Source organism: Papio anubis, chromosome 1, assembly GCF_008728515.1.
Source record: "Papio anubis isolate 15944 chromosome 1, Panubis1.0, whole genome shotgun sequence".
Classification (NCBI taxonomy): Eukaryota; Metazoa; Chordata; class Mammalia; order Primates; family Cercopithecidae; genus Papio; species Papio anubis.
In genome coordinates, this window is record NC_044976.1 from 21,556,863 (window position 1) to 21,579,708 (window position 22,846).

Genomic DNA, 22,846 nt, shown 5'->3' on the forward strand with positions numbered 1-22,846 from the left:
GCGCGGTGGCTCAAGCCTGTAATCCCAGCACTTTGGGAGGCCGAGACGGGCGGATCACGAGGTCAGGAGATCGAGACCATCCTGGCTAACACAGTGAAACCCCGTCTATACTAAAAAATACAAAAAACTAGCCGGGCGAGGTGGCGGGCGCCTGTAGTCCCAGCTACTCGGGAGGCTGAGGCAGGAGAATGGCATGAACCCGGGAGGCGGAGCTTGCAGTGAGCTGAGATCCGGCCACTGCACTCCAGCCTGGGCGACTGAGCCAAGACTCCGTCTCAAAAAAATAAATAAATAAATAAAAAATAAAGCACTTCCATCCCTACCTTTGCCTAGGCTGGCTGTCCATTTTAAAAAAGATTTCATTGAGAGAAAATTACTTGTAAGTAATTTGTAAATTGTGGCCACACCCTGGTAATACCTAATCACAGCCTTAGGCAGACTGTACAACTATGACATGAATAGAGTCTTTGTTTCTAAGAGGTATCTGTTCTAGGAACTCAATCCTAGTGTGGTAGAAACTGTTTTAGTTTAGTTTTTTTTCCTTTTTTTTTCTTTTTTGATATAGAGTCTCGCTCTGTCACCCAGCTGGAGTACAGTGGTGTGATCTCGGCTCACTGCAACCTCTGCCTCCCAGGTTCAAGCAACTCTCCTGCTTCAGCCTCCTGAGTAGTGGGGATTACAGGTACAAGCCAACATGCCCGGCCAATTTTTGTGTTTTTACTGGAGATGGGGTTTCACCATATTGGCCAGGCTGGTCTCGAAATCCAGACCTTAGATGATTCACCCACCTCGGCCTCCCCAAGTGCTGGGATTACAGGCATGAGCCACCGCACCCAGAAGACTTAGTATTCTTAATGAATACTCCAAAATATCTCCTTAAAGCAACAAGGCCTTTTTCTTTTTGGATTTTTTTTTTCCTTCCCCAAAGCTAATGAGTCACCCATACCAAATATTTCCATATGGCTTTTATCACCAGCATAACCTTCATAGAAAACTACTCGGGTTTTTTCATCTTCCCAAGATATGGCAATAACCATAGGGCTCAAGATACTACACTCCTAAATGCCTACAAGATCATCTGTGTAAAATATCTGTACATCTGTACAAAATGCATCAGTGTAAAGACAGTCATGCCCGATTTTAATGAATCTGATGAAAAGCCATTATATGAATCAGTACTGGATTACTAAAATAATTCTCAGGTTTGCTGACTTTAAAAATTATACTTTTAATTATAGAATATAGTTAGAATAATACAAACACTAGTATAACTGTGACCAATACCATGAGGAAAACTGTTCTACATACTGATGTGTTCATTCACTCTCCACAACCATAGAAAACAGGCACAAAGTGTTCACGGGATGTGCAGAGGCAGCCAGGGACTTGGGAGCAGAAGGCATGCAAAAAGCATTAGTGAAGGGAGTCTGATGCATAAGTTCTACACAAAGTTCAACACAGCAAACGGGCAACAATTGGCAGAAAGAGAGGAGACAGCTGGGGTGGCCCTCGTCCTTTCAGTTTCCCAGCTAGATTGTTCATGTACGGAGATAGCTGCGTGCTTAGAAGCCTTGTTTTGAGCCCTTCACCTCTAAGAAGCCAAAAGCAGCAGCAAGAACTGGTTGGGGTGGGGCAAGAACAGTAGGGAAGGAAAAGGGGGTGAAATACAGTTAGGTCATGGAAATGCTGTCATCTATGGCCACTCCCAAGCTGATACCCGTAGTGGCTCACAGAAGCAACAGGAGAACTTTGACATTTATTACAATCATCAGCAACATATATGGGAAAAGACATATTTGAGTTTAGTTACCAAGAACATGTGTCACCTGACAATTAAAATATGAATACCCACAGTCTGCTAGATTTTGTAAAGAACAAAAAAACATGCTCCTTGCCTGAGTTTGTCCTTAAAAAGGAGTGGCAACATGAAGGAACTCCACTGGAAGATGGGTTACTTTAAAGGTTGTGTTATTAACAAGTGATATGGTCCCACACAGCTGTGGGTCACAATAACTCATTATAATACCCTACCCAAGAGAGACCACTGGCTCCTTTAACACCGAGTCCCAAAAAACTATGGCAAAAACATTTTTTAAATGTTACAACATTCACAATAAAGAACAGTAGCAATAAAGCACAGTAGAAATAAACTGGGGGTACTCTCAAAAGAAAAGATATTCCTCACTCCAGTCCCATTTTCTGGGCACCAATTCCCTTTCACCCCAACATGCTTGGATAAGCATCAACATTTGAGATATTTCTTAATTCCTACCTGGACTGAGATTAGGAAAACGGACACTACTGGGTTTAAATTGGGTGAACTGTTATTTTAACCACTTATATCTGTAGGGTGGGAGGATGGAAATACATTCCTACCAAGGTTTGTTAATTCCTTCTAAGCCAAAGAGTTCTTCATTGCCATAGAAGATAATTCATTCTGAGAATAGGACAATTGACCTATTTGTCTGGTCATTATCTTCCACAATTGACAAACACATACAAACAAGTGCTTAGCTCTGAACAAAGACAGACCTTACAGGAGAGTGCACACTAAAGCACTAGTGTTTAAATTTTTTTCATAATGAAAAAAGGACATTTCTCACATTGGAGTTATGTTTATACTTCTGTCACATGACTCACATCACTCAAGAACATGCTAAGTCTCTGTAAATTCAGTTTCTGCTATTAGAAAAACCACAGGAATACACATTACTGTACATACACATGCCCTGATGCAAGCTAAGATAAACACTGGGATGTGGCCCTTATCAAATCTTAGAGTTAGCAGGATAGGAAGAGTTGATCTTAAACATTAGAGAGGGAAAAACACAGAAACGACCTACATTCCTTGGGAAGGGACTCTGTGATTCCTTCCCTGAAGGAGTCAATTCCACTTGCTCCTTAAACTTAACTGTCACTGATGGTCCTATCTTTCCTTGAAGATATTTTCCCTGCAATGTTCCCTATAGTGATCCCCAAAGAAAATTCATAAATCTGATTAATGGCAGTAATAACTGTGGGCATCTTCTGCTAAAGTCACCATCATTGATGGGTCCTTGGTCCCCAAACCTGTGTCTTGTTTTTCCTTTCCAACTGTATCTTCAGTTAGCTTTCACAAAGATGCAAGTTTTAAATGAGCTAATTAGAAACAGTGAGAAGAAAAGTTACAATCATTGCCTTCATCGTGCAAAATCTTGCCCTCAGGAAGATGGAAAAGATACAAATGCATGAGCAACTCAAGGAAAAAGCCCTTTGGAGGGGAAGATGTGTGTGCCCAACTACTATGGTGTGTGAATAGGTGTGGCAATTCAGGCAGAGTCTCTAGTTGCCTTTTTCCAAAGCAGCCATGACCACCCTATTACAGTCCCACATTTCACTTAGCATAGTTCCTTGGGCCAAGGATGGGAGAAAATAACATTGAAAGATTTACTCCATTTCCAAGCCTGGGCATTCACCAGCATTTGTCCCCTGGTCTTCCGTTTTCCAGTTACTTGTGGGGCTGATTTTAATGAAGTAACCCATTGAGTGAATAAAAATCACCATTTTGGAGGAGATAACATTCCCAAAGCTGAGGGTCAGAATTTCAAATGGCTTGTCATCTCTGATGGTTTAAATTGTGGCCCACAACTACTACAAGAGTATGATAAAAGCAGCTCAGTCTTGAGGGCGTTCATTGATATCAAATAAAATTGTATCTTCAAATGAATCATTTCTCAGCCATCATAATTACAGGACTTAGTCTGTATGAACTCTCTTATGTTTAATAAGAGCTGAGCTCCTGCTGAAACTCTTCTCACATTCAGTACATTCATAAGGCTTCTCTCCTGTGTGAACTCTTTGATGTGTGATGAGGTTGGAGCTCTGGGTGAAACCTTTTCCACACTGCACACACTCATAGGGCTTCTCCCCTGTGTGGGTTCTCTGATGCTTAATTAGATCTGACCTTTCACCAAAGCTTCGCCAACACTCATTACACTCATAAGGCTTCTCTCCAGTGTGAATTTTCTGGTGTGTGATGAGATGAGAGCTCCGGCTGAAGCTTTTCCCACAAGCATTGCATTCATATGGCTTCTCTCCAGTGTGAGTTCTCTGGTGCTGAACCAAGTGTGAGATGCGGCTGAAATTCTCCCCACATTCATTACAGTGGTACGGCTTCTCTCCCGTGTGGGCTCTGCGATGACGCACAAGGTCGGAGTTCTGACTGAAATTCTTCCCACACTCATCACACTTGTAGGGCCTCTCCCCCGTGTGGACTCGATAGTGTTTGATGAGATCGGATCTCTCACTGAAGCCTCGGCCACATTCGTTACACTCATAAGGTTTCTCACCCGTGTGGGTCCTTTGGTGCTGAGCTAGGTGAGAGCTCCTGCTGAAGCTTTTCCCACACTCCTCACACTCATAGGGTTTCTCCCCACTGTGGGTCCTTTGGTGTTGGATTAGGTGAGAGAGACGGCAGAAACTTTTTCCACACTCATTGCATTTGTGAGGCTTCTCTCCAGTGTGGATTGTCTGATGCTGAATCAGGTGAGAACTTCTTCCAAAACTTTTCCCACACTCGTTACAGTCATAAGGCCTCTCCCCAGTATGTGTTCTTTGATGCTGAATAAGGTGTGAGCTGCGACTGAAGCCCTTTCCACATTCATAACATTTATAGGGTCTGTCTCCAGTGTGGGTCTTCTGATGTCGATTAAGGTCTGAGATCTGACTGAAGGCCTTTCCACAATGAGAACATATATGATAGCGGATACCTGTGTGGACTTCTTTGTGGACAAGCAGGTCGGTGACTTGTTGGAGAGGATAGCTTACCCACTCTTCTGCTGTTAAATCTCCCCATTGTCTTTCTGACCTATCTCCGCTTTCAAAGCCCTCTTCACTTTCAGGATTTTCCTCAGCGTTCTCAGCAGGTCTTTCAGATGTCCCAAATTGTACATCTTCACTAATCTCTTGCTTGGGATTTACCTCGTTCTCACTCCTGATCTCAAAATCTGTAATAAAAAGTAAACAATAAGGCTAGTAAGAACAAAAATTACCTATTATGTGCCAGGCACTATATTAATTTTTTTTTTTTTTTTTTTTTTTTGAGACAGAGTCGCACTCTGTTGCCCTGGTTGGAGTGAAGTGGCATGATCTTGGCTCACTGCAACCTCTGCCTCTCAGGTTCAAGCAATTCTCCTGTCTCAGCCTCTTTAGTAGCTGGGACTACAGGTGCATGCCACCACGCCCAGCTAATTTTTTTATTTTTAGTAGACACAGGGTTACACGGTATTGGTCAGGCTGGTCTTGAACTCCTGAGCCACTGTGCCCAGCCTAAATTATTTATATGAATTACTATATTCTTTATCACAGCTATTCTGAGGGTCAGGAACTGTGATTATTTCTACTTCATTAATGAGAAATCCAAGACCCAGACAAGTGAATTGACTTGTTCAACGCCATAGTAAATGGTAAAGCCAGTATTCAAACTCAGGTCTGTCAAAATTCATGTTCTGTATCGCTGTAATTAATGACTCCTTAAGAAAACTACACAGGCCAGGTGCCGTGGCTCACGCGTGTAATCCTAACACTTTAGGAGGCCAAGTCAGGAGGATCACTTCAGGCCAGGAGTTCAAGACCAGGCTGGGCAATATAGGGAGACCCTATCTCTACAAAAAATTTAAAAAATTAGGTGGGTGTGGTGGCATGCAACTGTAGTTCTAGCTACTCAGGAGGCTGAGGTAAGAGGATCACTTGAGCCCAGGAGTTCAAGGCTGCAATAAGCTGTGATTGTGCCACTGCACACCAGTCTGGGTGACAGAACGATACCCTGTCTCTTAAAAAAAGAAAGAAAAGAAAACTATATATATTCCTCGTGTTTTGAAAGAAAACTGGAAGCAGAAAATATGAGACTCTAAATTAGAATATCTAAAAGGCAAGAGTCCAGATATTTTGTGAGTGTGTATTTTTTAACTTGCCAAGCCTTCATCATTAGTAGCATCATGAAATATTTACTAAGAACTCACTACGGTTGTTTTGTTTGTTTTGTTTTGTTTTTTGAGACAGAGTTCACTCTTGTTGCCCAGGCTGGAGTGCAATAGCGCCATCTCCACTCACTGCAACCTCCGCCTCCTGGGTTCAAGCGATTCTCCTGCTTCAGCTTCCCGAGTAGATGGGATTAGAGGTGCCCACAACCACACCCAGCTATTTTTTTGTATTTTTAGTAGAGATGGGGTTTCACCACATTGGCCAGGCTGGTCTTGAACTCCTGACCTCAGGTGATCCGCCCGTCTCGGCCTCCCAAACTGCTGGGATTACAGGCATGAGCCACCGTGCCCAGCCAGAACCAACTATGTTAACATGGAGAAAAATGAATCTTTACCTATGTCATAGTTGACAGAAAAGTGACTGACAAATGTCACTTCCTACTTTTCAGTGACCTTTTAATGAACATAGAAGTGGGAAGGTTGAAGAAGGCAAAAAAGATGTCTGGCTGAGAACGTCCTTGGCATTGTCTATTTCACATGCAGTCTTCAAATGAAAATCAAAATACACAACCACTGTCTACAAGAAGTTTTATACCAGACACTGCATTCTCCAAATTGGGTTTCTTAGTACACTCTTCAGAAAGAAAGTATGCATTTCAGGAGAAAACGGTTCATGAATAAACTAGGTTGGTAAATGGTACATACAATATCGTTTCCTTCAAAATTCACAATGCCTAATAACACACTAAAGGTTCTAAGGAATCCTAAGGTAAAAAGGCCTTATAAGGCCAGATGCAGTAGCTTAGGCCTCTAATCCCAGCACTTTGGGAGGCTGATGCAGGAGGATCACTTGAGCCTAGGAGTTTGAGACCAGCCTGTGCAACACAGGGAGGTCTCTCTTCTATTAAAAATAAAAAGAGGCTGGGTGTGGTGGCTCATGCCTGTAATCCTAGCACTTTCGGAGGCTGAGGTGGGTGGATCACTTGAGGTCAGGAGTTCAAGACCAGCCTGACCAACATAGTGAAACCCTGTCTCTATTAAAAATACAAAAATTAGCTGAGCATGGTGGCATGTGCCTGTAATCCCAGCTACTTGGGAGGCTGAGGCAGGAGAATCGCTTGAACTCTGCACTCCAGTCAGGGCAACAGAGTGAGACTCTGTCTCAGAAAAAAATCTTTTTTAATTAAAAAATTAAAAAAAAATAAAAAGAATTAGCTGGGCAAGGTGGTACACATCTGTGATCCCAGCTACTCAGGAAGTTGAGATGGGAGGATGACCTGGGCCTGGGAGGTCAAGGCTGCAATGAGTTGTGATCATGCCACTGCACTCCAGCCTGGGCAACAGAGCAAGATCCTATCTCAAAAAAAAAAAAAAAGAAAAGAAAAGAAAAAGGTCGTCTTGTAATCATTTTTAAACCCATTCCCATTCCCAAACTTATTTGGGCAAAAAACCAGTTTTTTGGTGCTTCCCTGCTTCTAACAAGTGCTTTTGGGGCTAAACTATAGAAATGTAAATTCACATTTTTAAATGATTGTCATTTTTTGCTTTTGTTGGATTAAGTGGAATATTTGGGTTACAGACTGCAATAGATCTGGGTAGATAACTATTTATAGTTACTTTTATAAAGAAAGGATTCAAGAAACTAGGGATATCAGAGAAAGCTCAAGTTAAAAAGGAAAGCCCTCAGAGTTGCCTTTTGTTCTGAGAAAGGCTATGGGAATAAAGATTTCAAAAAAAGGATTAGTCCTAATGAGTGGCAGATGACCTAGTGACCCACACACGCTTGCTAATGTCTGTCAAGTCTTGACAGGAGGCAGAGTGAGTCAAAAGACCGTTCAGCTCAAGAATATACTGTTTATTCTAGTTACACCCAGACCAAAGTACAGCAAAGAGAGAAGACAGGCTTGCAGATCATGTAAAAAAAATCAGCTGCCCTCTCGAATAGAATTTGTGATCTATTGCAGCATTCTTCTGGAACAGCATTTGACACACTAGAAATCTATCATCATCAACACTGAAACATTTCTAGACGGCAACCTACTCAGCTAAGGAACTTGAGTCAAAGCTAGTGCTCTGAAGCCAAAACAAACACAAAAAGGTGGCTTTCGCCCTCCCATGAACCTGGGTTAGAATCCCCTCATTTTTTAGCACCCTAGAGTAAAAGCACTACTTATAGGGGCATTTATATTCTGGCAAGCACTATTATGCCAGACCTGTTTGGTCAGTGATCTGTACAAACAGGCTGGAGATTGGAAAATGACTCAGGGCACAAGAAATCTGAACGTTTCTAAAATGTGCAGAAGCAGTTTTTTTTCTTTTTAGACAATATGACCTGGATGTTCCCACATTCAAAGATCCGCCTGAGGACTCAAGTCAAGCCAATAAGCAATTAAGTGCTTTAAAACATCAAACCACTAGGCTGCGTTGAAATAACCAAGTCATTTTGACATGATCTCAAAAACGTGGAGGCAAAGAAAGGTAGACTCCTTACTTACCTAGTGAGACAACATTTCCGTAATTCTCCTGCATAACATCCCTGTAAAGGTCCCTTTGTGCAGGGTCCAGAGGTCTCCATTCTTCCCGGGTGAGATACATGGCCATATCTTCAAACGTCACAGGTGCCTGAAATCACACAACGCTTCCCTACTATTCTGTATTTAGGACTTCTTGAAATTACAAACATAGTTAGAAATATTCAGGAGGAAAAAGATATTAAATGTGATCTATAGAGTCCAAAGAAGAAATATTCGAGCAAAAAAGAGACGTGGTAAAGGCAGCAATTTATGAGCTGATTGTTCTGGTCCCATGGCCAGCTATCCCTGCCCCACTCAGGAACTTTATCCTCTGGCTGTGCTTTTCTCAGGACCTATCTGGCACTTGCATTGCTCCATACCTTTACTCATAATGTCCCTCTTTCCCTGGAACATCCTTCTCACACTAGTGAAATTCTACTGCTTTTTAAGGTCCCGCTCCAGTACCAACTGTTCTTCAATGCCCCCTACCCCTCTGCACTACTTCACTCCCCTCGGATGCCCCAGATAGACTTAATCACTCCCACTTCTTGGGAGTGATTCCCACACTACAGCACTTTTTTCCTACAGCAAATAGAGCACTTATTACGTTGTGCCACGCTTAAGTGGATCCGCCTTTCTCCCTATAGATTGTGAACTGTGAGCCAAAAGGTAGCGCCCATCTCGTCCATCTTTTATCTCCCCAGTATTTAAAGGCATACAGCAGGTGTTCGATATATGCTTGTTTGTGACAATACTGGCTTGGTACTAGGCCCCTGGAGGCAGAATATCGAAGCCAGCGAATTACTAATCCCAGGGAATTTCCCACAGGGACTTGCAGAGCAGAGAAACGCCGGACGAGGTGGGTAAGAAGAGATAAGGTCCGAGAAGCCACCCCCGGCTTACCTGGGACCCAGCCATGAGCAGGGTGGCTGCCATCTCCAGCACAAGGGTTCGCCTCCAGGGAGAGAGAGCAGGAAAAGCAGCTAGCAGACAGCGCTGAAGGAGGCGAAAAGCAGGGTGTGAGGCACGGAAAACAGGCCCTGCCCACTCCCCAGGGCTGGAGTTCTGGCCCCAAGGCGTGCAGGGAGGGCCCTGGACCAGGGCCGGGTCACTCTCCTCCCTGACCCTCGAGCGCCACCCGCCCTCTGTGTCTCCGCCACAGCGGGGTGGAGGCAATGCCGGAATCTACTAGGACAGCCCCCTGGCTGGGTCCCTCCCGCGCCGGGGGTTAGACCGATGCTGTTTCCAGGAGGAGGCGCTCAGCCCAGCCCAGGGAACGCCTCCGCTCTGCCGTCTCGAGGCCCAGTCCTTTCCGGCAGCTGCCTCAGCCAATCAGCGAGCGAAGTTCGTGAAACACTCTACCAATCAGAGGCGGAACACTAGGCCCGCCTCCCACAGCGTGGCCAAGAGCCTCTAGTGCGCCTGTGCCTGCCCCCATGGCCTACCGGGAGTTGGAGTTCCACTCCCGCGTACAAAAGCCAGCCAGAGGCCAAAAGCCGAGGAGGGAAAAGAACAAAAGGGTGAAGAAGTAAGCACGTCCTCCCAGTCAGGGCGGAGTATTCTCGCTTTCTTCTCATGGAGACTGCAGCACGATTCAGCCAGGGAGGCTGCCCTGCTTCGCCTCACGTCCCTAGAAGCTTCTCTTGAGTCGGGCCTTATTTTCTGCGAAGTCAGGCCTAATTTAGACGCCGGTCTGTGTTGAGCAGAGCTAGAATTAGCCCCTGCTTGACAGCACAGGCTGGAGAGGGAAGCGGCAGCCGCCCACTCCCCAGGGGAGACTCGGAGGCCGAGCTGGAACTTTGAGCCCCGCCCACGCACTACATCTCCCAGCAGCGCCTGCGGCCGCGCGGCTCCGTGCGGAATACAACTCCCGAGACGCCCCGCGCCGCCCGGGCGACTCGGGAGTGCGGTCGGCAGCATACCCTGGCGGTATCTCGGCTTCGGCGCTTTAACCCTGTAGGGGCGTGCGACTGCGTCCTTCTCAAGAGGGCGCCCCTCGAGCGGCGGACTGAGTGGCGTCCATCGGCGGGGAGGCGAAAACCCTGGGGGAACTCAGAAGCGGGTGGCGGTGTAGGGCGTGTAAGGAGGAGATAGCCAGGCCCCTGGGCGGGGGCGGGCCCTGCTTATCGTCCCCGAGGGGTAGTCTGCTACAGGGGCTCCCGGCGGCCTCCCGCACCGAAGGGACCCTGGGCGTCTGAGGCCCTGATCCGGGCGGGCCTTCAGGATGTTAGTAGTCCCTGTTCGGTTGAAGGTAGGAAGCCGAAAACCCGAGTGGGGGACGAACAGACTTACCTCCTGTCGCGCAAAAGATCCACTAGATCGTCGTCTCCAAAACCTGAGACCGCGAACGGATCCCAGAGCCGCAGCGTTCTCTCAGACCTGGCGTTCAGAAAGATTTTAGCACTGGCAGGTCCCGGAGGTCTCAGACCCGCAGGCAGATCTCGAATCTGTAGACTTGCAGGCGAAACCCAGATGTCGTAGGCTGATCCTAAAGACTCAGATTCCTGAGGCCTCAGACTCGCAGGCAGCTCAAAGAAACCACAGGCTCATAGGCAGATCCCTGAGACCACAGAGGTTGGCCAAGAAACCACCAGCAACTAAACTGCATTCAGCTGGAGTTCCTCGGAACGGGAGGACTCGCAGCTTTCCCTTTCCCCAGCCAGTATGAGGAAATTAGACAATGGAAGTCCAGCACTAAGGAAAGCAGGCATTCTGCGTGGGGAAGAGCTCCGAGCTCGCTGTAGCCTTGGAGAGGGAAGTGATGGAAAAAGAATATAGCAGCTTATTAGGGACTCCCACCCTCTTCAAGTTATAAATATCCCCAGAACCTTGGCTACGTGCCCGGAAGCCTGTTGTCTCTAACTGTACAGGAGACTTCTCTGCCTGGGCTGGGAAAGGGGCCTTTCTTTTGTTTTGCAGATAGATCCACCCACTGAGGAACTTGACATTTTTTTTCAAACATAACTCCAGGCCATGCTTTTATTAGTGAGTGTCCTGTTCCCAATGCCCGGTCATTTATGATTAAATTACTCAAGTGTCTAAAAAGAACTAGAAGGACCCGACCCAGCCATAATGCACACTTTCCCATTCCTTCTCTTTCCACCCGCAACTGTGGGGCTAGGAATTCTTCAGATGTCACAGAATTATACCATCCTACCTCATCTAAAATCGATCCGAGGCTGGTCCGATTATAGTGGGTTACCAGACTTAGTAACATTAATATCACTAAAGTTAGTATACAGCCCCCCACTGCTAAATTAGACTGGCTGTAAAAATAAAATTGATCCGAGCACCATATAAAATGGAATCCTGGAGGATTCCTGAGAGGCGGTATCCCCAGTGGAAAGAGCGTGGGCCTCAAGGTCAGACAGACCTGGTTCGGAATCCAGGCTGTGTATCCTTTGGAAAGTCATTGAATCCAGGCCCATTTCCTTTTCTCTAAAATGAGGGCCATCATACCTAAGGATGTTGTGAGGCGTGGGTGAGATGATTAAAGCGCTCCAGAGCGTGCACTCTTGGATGATAGCCGTTACTTTTTATGAACCCTGGCTTTGGTGGTAAGGGAAACTTCCAGAACTGCTTGTGGGTATATTGGATAGCCCAGAAAATTTGGGAAATCAAAGTGGCTCAATAGCTGTGAGAAACTGTGGGTGACCTTATCCTCATTGTGTTTCTTCCAGAAATTCAGACGCAACAGAGGTTGGGCCAGTTTGGTGGGCTCCATTGAGCGGTGTGCTGAGCCTAGTAGAGCATAGGTACTTGGGGCTGCCAAAACCCCAGCGAGTTGAGGCTTCACGCTCAGGGAAACTTCTGGTTCAGAGGTTAATAATCACACTTCTCGGAGCGAGGAGGAGGGGAGTCTTTCTGACTAGCTGAAGTAATTGCAGGTTTCTAACTGGGCCTAAGGTGAGCTGAGGGCTTGAGCCCCTCAGCCCAGCGGGGCTCCCTTTTCATCCCTTCTCTGACAGATTGCTTTGTAAACTTCCTTAGGCCTTCCCCCCACCCCTTTGCCCCAGTGCTTTAAGCCCTTCTTTGTCTTCTTGCTGTTTCTTTTATTCCTCAGGCCTGCGGGGCGGGGGCGGGGTGGCGCCCAGGACGGCTCTCTGGGCTCAGCTTGGCTGCCTGCCTCCTTCTTCAAGTGCTTTTTTCTTTCTTCACCTGGGACCCTCTAGAGGTTGGAAAGAGAAGAGAGGCTGGGAGCGGATGGAAAGCATGACTGCATCTGGAGCCCCTGGGGGCAGTGGGGAAGAGGGAGTGGAAGGACAGTGGCTGAGGGGCTTCCTGTTGCAGCCTTCAGCTGGACTCAGGGTTGGGGTCATTGGAGGAGGAGGTGGCTTCCTGCCCCATTGTTCTAGACTGCAGTGTTTCTTGGGAATACTTACTGTATGTGGGTTTTTGGTAACCAAATTGGAAAGCTGTATTTGTTCCCATGATTCAGCAAACAATGAGTACCTACTATGTGCAGAGGCAGCAGGACAGCCTGTCATCACTGGGAAAGAGGCCAGAAGAGCCATTTGGCCAGGGTCTCCAATTTAGGCTTTCGACCTTATCTCTAAGTAAGGTTATACATTATGTCGGCTCCACTGGCTGATGGGATCAAAGACCCTCCTTGTATATCCTTAAACCTGTACTCTATTACCAGGCCACTGTGCCTGTGGAGCACTCTAAGTTCTTATATTTTAATAAATTTTATAATTATCTTGTGAGCAGCACAATTGTCATAGTATTTAACATTAATTTGTTAAACATTTAAAAACCTGCCTTCATGTGTGTCATCCTGTTTTGTCGTCTCTTCATTTTCAGACAGATGGGCACCTCAGAAAATCAAAGTGACCTGGGCTGCATAAAGGCTCATCACTGCACAAGGAGTTGGGGACATGGGGGACACACTGACTTGCAAATAGCCATTGCAGTCCAAGTGCTATAATAAGGGGTGTGCTGTCTGTACCCAGGAGGGGGTGGATTCCTAGCTGGCGGGGAGCGGGGCAGGGAGGCTTCACAGAGGAGGTGACATCTGAGCTGGTAAGACTGTAGGAGTTTGGAGGTGGAGAAGGTGGGAGGGAAAGCATTCCAGTCTTCAAGAACAGCATGTGCGAAGGCACGGAGGCGTGAAAGGCCAGAGCATGTTCCAGGCTGGTCAGGATTGGTTTTGGCTAGAGGGAATAGTGTGGGGGTGGAGCAGCAGGGGGAGGAAGCAGAGCACGGAGAATCTCCTAGTCCCCTTGCCTGTCTGCCTGTTTGTCTCTGCCTTTGGCTGTGAGTTGCAATGCTAGTGATGAGGTAAAGATGGGGGGACGGCCCGGGGACTGGCCTGGGGTGAGGAGAGCAGATTGACTCTGCAGAGGAGGGGAAAGTAGAGATGATTGGGAAGCTCTTTATGACCTCATACATTTCAACTGGTTTTCTCCAAAAAGAATCAATATTTTCCAAGTATATAGACAATTGCATTAATATATAGACAATTGCATTAAATATAGACAATTGCATTAAAAATGCAATACAAACTTATTTAGTATTATTTAAAGACGCCTACTTAAAGACGTCAAACAGACCCATACTCACTGAACCCGATTCTATACCAGCTACTGAGCTGGGAAATAGGACATCACCCCTCACAACGACTGCAGGGCTGCTGCATGGACTAAATGTGAGAATGGTACAGAGGAGGGCCTTGGCATACCATGGCCATCACTATTATGGGGCAGGGAAAACACATCACACATGTTCTGTGAGGTGAACATATTGCAAAGTGGCTCAAAGCATGACCTGGGCTCTGGGTTCAAATCCAGGTTCTTTCTCTAAAAACAAATTATTTGACTCACACCTGTAATCTTAGCACTTTGGGAGGCCGAGGTGGGCGGATCATGAAGTCGGGAGTTCGAGACAAGCCTGACCAACATGGTGAAACCTGTATCTACTAAAAATACAAAAATTAACTGGGCATGGTGGCGTGGGCCTGTAATCCCAGCTACTCAGGAGACTAAGACAGGAGAATTGCTTGAACCCGGGAGGTGGAGGTTGCAGTGAGGCAAGATTGTGCCACTGTACTCCAGCCTGGACGACAGAGTGAGATTCCGTATTCCGTCTCAAAAAAAAAAATTACTCTCAGAACCTTGGTTTTCTCAGTCTGTAAAGACTAAAATAATACAAATTCATAGAAAGTAGAATAGTGCTTTCCAGGGCTTGAGGGGAGGAGGAAATGAGTTATTTAAGGAGTGTAAAGGTTCAGTTTGCAAGATGAAGAGTTCTAGAGACTGGTTGTACAACAATATGAATGTACTTAACCCTACTGAGCTATATAGTTAAACATTATTAAGATGGACTGGGCGCAGTGGCACATGCCTGTAATCCGAGCACTTTGGGAGGCCGAGGCGGGTGGATCACGTGAAGCTGAGAGTTCCAGACCAGCCTGGCCAACATGTTGAAACCCCATCTCTACTAAAAATACAAAAGTTAGCTAGGCCCGGTGGTGTGCACCTGTAATCTCAGCTACTCAGAAGGCTGAGGCATGAGAATCACTTGAACCCAGGAGGCAGAGGTTGTAGTGAGCCGAGATTGCGCTACTGCTCTCCTGTCTGGGCGACAGAGACTGTCTCAAAATAAATTTTTAAAAACTGCTAAGATGGTTTATGTTATGTGTAGTTTACTACAATTTTTTAAAAAGAGTATAATAATAGTAACCTAGTTCATGAGGTCAGAGGGCTCATTGAGGCAATCAATGTAAAGTGCTACCCTGCACTCATAGTAACAACCGTAGCTAATATTAGTAACAACTAATCAGTCACTATGTGTCAGGCCTGATTCTGCTGCTCTGCTTGTATTAACTAAATGAATCCTCACAACAATCCTCTGAGCTAGGAGCTCTTATTACCACTGTTTTACCGATGAAACTAGAAGCATGCAGAAATTGTATAATGTGCCCAAGATATTCAGCTAGTAAATGCTCAGTGATTAATAGATATTACTCACACTGTCATACAAAAATTTTAAAGGAATCATCATCATCATCATCATGGTTGAATGCAATGTGTGCTATGAGAATTTCTTGATGCTGTGGGAGTTCTAAGGAACCGTCTCGCGTTGCTAGGGGATTAGAGACCTCATAAGAAGATGTGCATCTGAGGTGAGCCTTGAAGAATGGATAAGATTTGGATCAGGCTGGGGAAAAGGAAGCAATACAAGCAGTCACAAATGAGAAGGTCCATTGGGTATTCAAACACAGGGCAAATATCTCCTTTAGCCTGGAGCATAAGGGACAGCAGGGGTGGACGATGAACCACCAAAGCCAAGCAGAGGGCAAGGGCCCATTGGCGCAGTCAGACATAAAAGCCTCTAGGTCCCCCTGCCTTCCCCCAAAAAAGGCAGAGGGCAGACAGAGCTTTGAAAATCAAACCAAATAGTTGAATTTTGATAGCTGGTGGAACCTGCTGAAGACAGGGAATGACGCTCAGAGCCAGGCAGGGTAGATGCAGGGAAGATAGTGCTCTGAGTTGGGGGATCAGTAGAAGACCTTTGCACCAGTCCTAGAAAAAAGAAAACCTCCATCTTGACTAACACGGTGAAACCCCGTCTCTACTAAAAAAAAAAAAAAAAAAATTAGCCAAGCGTGATGGCGGGCACCTGTAGTCCCAGCTACTCGGGAGGCTGAGGCAGGAGAATGGTATGAACCCGGGAGGCAGAGCTTGCAGTGAGTGGAGATCGCACCACTGCACTCCAGCCTGGGCGAGAGTGAGACTCCATCTCAAGAAAAAAAAGAAAACCTGAAAGGCCGTGATGACAGTGATGGGAATGGAGATAAGGGTTGGTGAAGGGAGAGACTCTAGAATTGGGAAATAAGTGAAGAGGACAAGGGGAAAGGGTCACAGATGGTTTTAAGGAATGAATTAGCTGATAAATAGGAAAGACAGAAGAGGGGACCAAAGAAAAGATGCATGGGGTGCAGTGGCTCGGTGGCTCAGTGGCTCAGTGGCTCAAACCTGTGATCTCAACACTTTGGGAGGCCCAGGCGGGAGGATCGCTTGAGGTCAGGGTTGGAGACCAGGCTTGGTAACATAGGGAGACCCCCCCCGAGTGCCCATCTCTACAGATTTTTTTTTTTTTTTTTTTGAGACAGTGTCTCACTCTGTCGCCCAGGCTGGAGTGCAGTGGCACTTCACTGCAACCTCCACCTCCCAGGTTCAAGCGATTCTCGTGCCTCAGCCTTCTGAGTAGCTGGGATGACAGGCATGCGCCATTGTGACTGGGTAATTTTTGTATTTTTAGTAGATGTTTAGTACATGTTGGCAGGCTGGTCTCAAACTCCTGACCTCAGGTGATCTGCCCACCTCAGCCTCCCAAAGTGCTGGGATTACAGGCATGAGCCACCGTGCCTGACAAAAGAAAAAAAAAATTAGCCAGATGTGGTAGCATGTGCCTGTAGTCCCATTTACTCAGGAAGCTGAGGTGGGAGGATCACTTAAGCCTAGGAGTTCAAGACTGCAGTGACCTATGATCACACCACTGCACTCTAGCCCAGGCAACAGAGTGAGACCCTGTCTCTCAAAAAACAAACAAACAAAATGGCGGGGTATGGTGGCTCGCACCTGTAATCCCAGCACTTTGGGAGGCTGAGGTGGGAGGATCACTCAAGCACAGGAGTTCGAGACCAGCCTGGAAAACACAGCGAGATTTCATCTCTACAAATAAAAAAAATTAGCCGGGGTGGTGGTGTTCACCTGTGGTTCTAGCTACTTGGGAGGCAAAGGTGGGAGGATCACTTGATCCTGAAACATCAAGGCTTCGGTGAGCTGTGATTGCACCACTGCATTCCAGCCTGGGTGACGGGATGAGACCCTATCTCAAAAAAATTATTTTTAAATTAAAAAACAGAGACGTGAGTTCAGTTTCAGATTAACTGGATTATGGTATTGAGAGGGTCAGTGGGGTGCTTGCGAGGAGGTATCCAAATAGGCATTTGGCAATGTAAGTCTTGAACTAAAGAAAAACCGGGGCTAATGAGAGATTTGGTAGTCTGGATGAAAATACTAAGAAAGACTTCTCATCCTGTACGTATTTTAGGTTCCTGGAACATTTTGAAGACACCCAAATTGGCCATAGGATCTTGAACCATCTTCCATTCTTCCATTTTCAAGTTCTTTTTTTTTTTTTTTTTTTTTTTGAGGTGGAGTCTCGTTCTTGTCACCCAGGTTGGAGTGCAGTGACAATCTCGGCTCACTGCAACCTCTGCCTCCTGGGTTCAAGTGATTCTCCTGCCTCAGCCTCCAGAGTAGCTGGGATTACGGGCATGCGCCACCTTGCCCAGCTATTTTTTTTGTTTGTTTTTGTATTTTTAATAGGGATGGGGTTTCACCATGTTGCCCAGGCTGGTGTCGAACTCCTGACCTCAAGTGATCTGCCCACCTTGGACTCCTAAAGTGCTGGGATTATAGGCATGAGCCACCGCACCCAGCCTATTTTCAAGTTCTTTTGGCCATAACATTCTGGTGAGCTCTTTCATTCCAAGCATGTTGCCTGTTTCGCCTCACTTGACCTTGTCTTTTTCCTCCCATACAGTAACCACCTCCCCTCCCCTCGGAAGCCCTCCTGGGTGGCAGAAGTGAATGCTAACTCGCTTGTAGTTCGCACCTTCTTCATCTTTGGTTATGAAGGAGATGGGGTTAAACCACATGTTCCAGCCAACAGCGTGTGGAAAGACTGTGACAAGGAGGAGCACAGCATGTCGTGAAGAACTGAGAGAAGGCCAGTGTGATTGCAGCACAAAGTGCGGGGGCGGGCGAGGCACAGGCCCGCCCTGCAGGGCCTTGTAGACCTTGCCAAGAGCAGTGGTGGGGGAAGGGGGGGAGGAGGGTTTTAAATGGGAGTGTAGAGTGGGAGACTCTAAGGATCAGTTTTACAATGTGGAAAAGCCAGTTCCGGTCAGTTGTCATGGAGAGCATGAATTGGAGTGGATCCAGAGTGGACACGGGAAGGCCTGCAGGGAGGGTTTTGCCGCCTGCTGATGACAGTCTGTAGCCTGTTCATACTCTTTTGTGTCCTTTTGTGAATGTGAATGTATACTGTATAGATGTGTGGACTTGAGCTGACTTGTTCTTTTGCTGTTTAATCTGACTCATCTCCTTTGTAAACAGTAAGGTTATTGAGGGTGAAGATCAGTTTTCTTCTTTTTTTTTCTTTTTCCTGTGCTCTAAATCCCTATGCTATGACACAGGAAACACAATGGATATTTAGATTGTGACTACTGAAAATCGCCCCAAGGTAAAAAAAAAAAAAAAAAGCCTCACTCAAGGCCAGGCGTGGTGGTTCATGCCTGTAATCCTAGCACTTTGGGAGGTCAAGGCGGGCAGATCCCCTGAGGTCAGGAGTTTGAGACCAGCCTGGCCAACATGGTGAAACCCCATCTCTATTAAAAGTACAAAAATTAGCCGGGTGTGGTGGTTCCAGCACTGGGGTTCCAGTACTTGGGAGGCTGAGGCAGGAGAATCTCTTGAACCCGGGAGATGGAGGTTGCAGTGAGCCAAGATCGCGCCAGCCTGGGTGACAGAGCACTCCAGCCCAGGCAGCAGAGCAAGACTCTGTCTCGAAACAAAACAAAACAAAACTCACACAAAAGTAACCTTTATTGGACTTACTAAATTGACAGTGGTTGCTTTTTGTTCTGCTTTTGGTTTCTAGACATTTGGATGGAGGATTAGATAATACAGAGAAAAATCTGGACATCTAAGGCCTTCCTACTCAAAGTGTGGTCTGTGGACCAGCTGCATTGGGTTAGAAATGAAAAATCAGCTGGATGCGCTGGCTCATGCCTGTAATCCCAGCACTTTGAGAGGCTGAGGCAGGAGGATTGCTTGAGCCCAGGAGTTTGAGACCAGCGTCGACTACATAGGGAGACCCTATCTCTATAAAAAATAAAAAATTAGCCAGGTGTGGTGGTGCACGCCTGTAGCCCCAGATACTCCAGAGGCTGAGGTGGAAGGATCGCCTGACCCTAGGAGGTCAAGTCCACAGTGAGCCATGATGGCGTTACTGCACTCCAGTCTGGAGTCTGGGCAACAGAGTGAGACCCTGTCTTAAAAAAAAAAAAAAAAAAGAGAGAGAAAGGAAAGAAAGAAATGAACAATCTCAAGGCACACCCCAGACCCATTGAATTGGAATCTGCATTTCAGTACAATCCCCAGTGAACTCTCACCTGTATTAAAGTTTAAGAAACATCTGGGTTTCTTTTTTTTGAGACGGAGTCTCGCTCTGTCGCCCAGGCTGGAGTGCAGTGGCCGGATCTCAGCTCACTGCAAGCTCCGCCTCCTGGGTTCACGCCATTCTCCCGCCTCAGCCTCCGGAGTAGCTGGGACCACAGGCGCCCGCCACCTCGCCCGGCTAATTTTTTTGTATTTTTTAGTAGAGACGGGGTTTCACCGTGTTAGCCAGCATGGTCTCGATCTCCTGACCTCGTGATCCGCCCGTCTCGGCCTCCCAAAGTGCTGGGATTACAGGCTTGAGCCACCGCGCCCGGCCAGAAACATCTGGGTTTCTAAGCAACACCCCCCTGCACGTCTGTGGATAATATTGGTCCCTCAGATGTATGTGGCATTTATCGCATCCCATCTGGTGTGGAAATCTGTGCCTATGGTTTCTTTCCCTGCCAGGTTGTGACTTCCTGGAAGGTAGGGGCTGATCACTGTGTATAGCTCTGGATCTCTTTTTTTTTTTTTTTTTTTTTTTTGAGACGGAGTCTCGCGCGATCTCGGCTCACTGCAAGCTCCACCTCCTGGGTTTATGCCATTCTCCTGCCTCAGCCTCCCGAGTAGCTGGGACTACAGGCGCCCGCCACCATGCCCAGCTAGTGTTTTGCTATTTTATTTTAGTAGAGACGGGGTTTCACCGAGTTAGCCAGGATGGTCTCGATCTCCTGACCTCGTGATCCGCCCGTCTCGGCCTCCCAAAGTGCTGGGATTACAGGCTTGAGCCACCGCGCCCGGCCAGCTCTGGATGTCTTATGGCACAATGATAGCAAGCAGAAGACCTGGGTCTGTGTCCTGGCTCTGCCATTTATGAGCTCTTTGTGTTGTATCATCTGTGAGAGGATTTTCGATCTTTCCAAGGAAGGGATTCATCCCAAATCAACTGTTTAAAACTCAGAGACAGACCAGGTGCAGTGGCTCACGTCTGTAATCCCAGCACTTTGGGAGGCCAAGGTGGGTGGATCACCTGAGGTCAGGAGTTCAAGACCAGCCTGGCCAACATGGTGAAACCTCGTCTCTACTAAAAATACAAAAAAAAAAAAAAATTAGCCAGGTGTGGTGGCGGGGGCCTGTAATCCCAGCTACTCAGGAGGCTGAGGCAGGAGAATCGCTTGAACCCAGGAGGCGGAGGGTACAGTGAGCCAAGATCGTGCCATTTCACCCCAACCTGGGCAACAAGAAACTCCGTCTCAAACAGAAACAAAAATGTCAAAGATGAAGCCGGGCACAGTGGCTAAATCCCAGAACTTTGGGAGGCCAAAGTGGGTGGATCATTTGAGGTCAGGAATTCAAGACTAGCCTGGCCAACATGGTGAAACCCTGTCTGTAATAAAAATACAAAAACTAACTGGTGGTAATGGTGCGCGCCTGTAATCCCAGCTACTCAGGAGACTGAGGCAGGAGAATCGCTTGAACCTGGGAGGCGGAGGTTGCGGTGAGCCAAGATTGTGCCACTGCACTCCAGTCTGGGCGACAGAGAGAGACCCTATCTCAAAAATAAATAAATAAATAAATAGAAATAAATAAATAAAAGTCAAAGACGGTGGAAGACTCCTGTACCTAGTTTATTTCCCGGCTTCATCTACAGGAGAAGGCACTTATGGATGGAAGGAAGAAGACAGTAACCAATTCTAAAGTAAATGATGTCCAGGGTATATGAGGAACTTGGGTTGTAGTTGCCCCAACAGCTTCCCCAAGGCTTTTCTAGAAGTTTCTAGCTTTACCGAAAGTTCCTGTCAGCATCAAAAGCAAGCCAAGGTCAGGCATGGTGGCTCACACCTGTAATCCCACCACTTTGGGAGGTCGAGGAGGGTGGATCACTTGAGCCTAGGAATTCGAGACTAGCCTGGCCATCAGGGCAAAAACCCGTCTCTACTAAAAATATAAAAAATTAGCCAGGGTTGATGGTTCATACCTATAGTCCCAGCTACTCAGGAGGCTAAGACAGGAGAATTGCTTGAACCTAGGAGGTGGAAATTGCAGTGAGCCGAGATCACACCACTGCATTCCAGCCTCTAAAAAAGAAAAACAAAAACAAAAAAAGCAAGCCAATAATTATCATGGGAGAAGCATGGCAAAGTCTCTGTGCTCTGCAGATGTCTTGTGAAGCTCAGGTCACAGATGGAGCTGTGAGGGACACATTGCTAGGGCCTGGGTGGGTTCTGAGGCTCAGGACTTTCAAGGGGCCATGGAAGTCAGAGTGCTGCTGTAATCTTCACTCAGAAAGCCCAGCTCAAGAGGATTTGTTCCCTGCCTAAAGGGATATGATCTGGAGTCCTCAAAAGCCCCCACAGCCAGCTGTGAACAGGGAATAGCAAAGAGTTTGGGAAGAGATGAGGAAAGAGTAGGGAAGAAATATTTCTATTAGGCTACTGCAAAAGTAATTGCAAAAACCGCAATTACTTTTGCTGCAACCTAGTACATAGTATGGAAGTAATATCTGCTGAAGCCAAACGGTGTATCAGCTGTTCTGCATGTGTGACTCTGAAGTCGGGGGGTGGGTGAGCTTTGTGTTGATCTGGCATTTTTCAATTCAGAAAAAGGCTGGGAGATCCCAATGGGAGAGAAGGAACTCAAAGCAAAGGTCTGCCAGCCTACCGTCAAAGATACGACACCTCAGGTCTAACGTGCTGCAGTTTTATTTTTTCTTTTTCTTTTATTTTTGTAGAGATGGGGTCTTGCTATGTTGCCCGGGCTGGACTCAAACTTCTGGGGTCAAGTGATTCTCCCACCTCAGTCTCCAGGAGTTTGCATATTACAGCCATGAGCCACTGTGCCTGGTCCTCTGCAGTTTCTACAAGAGGTTCATCAATAAGATTCTCAGCATCATACTCCAATTAGGCTCCCCACTTAACCAATTGTTTCTAATGACTGATTATTAATTTGCAAGAGAATTCTTCCTCCAACTCATACCACCCCACTCAGAGTTCAGTATCTTCCTTCACTTTAATTTTTATTGCTTCTCCAGTTTAGACAGTTCAGCGCTTCCTCTTTGTTCTTCCTCACCTTGTTCATGGCGGTCCTGGCTGTTCCATCAGCAGAACTACAAAACCAGAAAGGCAACAAAATTTGAAAGGTTTCTCAGCATCCTCCAAGGAGGCTGTGGGGGAATATGAAAAAGAAGGTGGTGTCTGGAGCC

At 46.7% G+C, this 22,846-nt stretch overlaps 2 protein-coding genes across 13 annotated transcripts in view; both read right to left on the bottom strand.

Moving 5' to 3' along the window:
• Positions 1–1,208: 1,208 nt before the first annotated feature.
• On the bottom strand, positions 1,209–13,187 carry ZNF436 (zinc finger protein 436). Of its 2 annotated transcripts, none has more exons than XM_009201545.4 (4): positions 10,766–13,187; positions 9,377–9,469; positions 8,456–8,582; positions 1,209–4,985 (listed from the first exon to the last, which is right to left on the bottom strand). In XM_009201545.4, exons 2-4 carry the CDS (start codon positions 9,407–9,409, stop codon positions 3,736–3,738), a joined length of 1,410 nt encoding a protein of 469 aa, XP_009199809.1. In that variant the 5' UTR covers positions 9,410–9,469; positions 10,766–13,187; the 3' UTR covers positions 1,209–3,735. The 2 variants fall into 2 exon arrangements, with proteins under 2 accessions (XP_009199809.1, XP_003891355.2); XM_003891306.5 differs by lacking the exon at positions 10,766–13,187 and adding an exon at positions 9,919–10,646.
• A 9,265-nt stretch (positions 13,188–22,452) lies between these two features.
• Positions 22,453–22,846, bottom strand: part of TCEA3 (transcription elongation factor A3) — a 46,422-nt gene continuing 46,028 nt past the window's right edge. For 8 of the 11 annotated variants that reach the window (XM_031665306.1, XM_003891329.4, XM_031665299.1 and 5 more), the window contains one exon: positions 22,635–22,807. In XM_031665306.1, the coding sequence (XP_031521166.1) occupies positions 22,751–22,807 (57 nt within the window). In that variant the 3' untranslated portion in view covers positions 22,635–22,750. Of the gene's footprint in view, positions 22,502–22,634; positions 22,808–22,846 lie in introns of those variants that run through there. The other 3 variants (XM_017958133.2, XM_031665301.1, XM_031665303.1) reach the window with 2 other exon arrangements.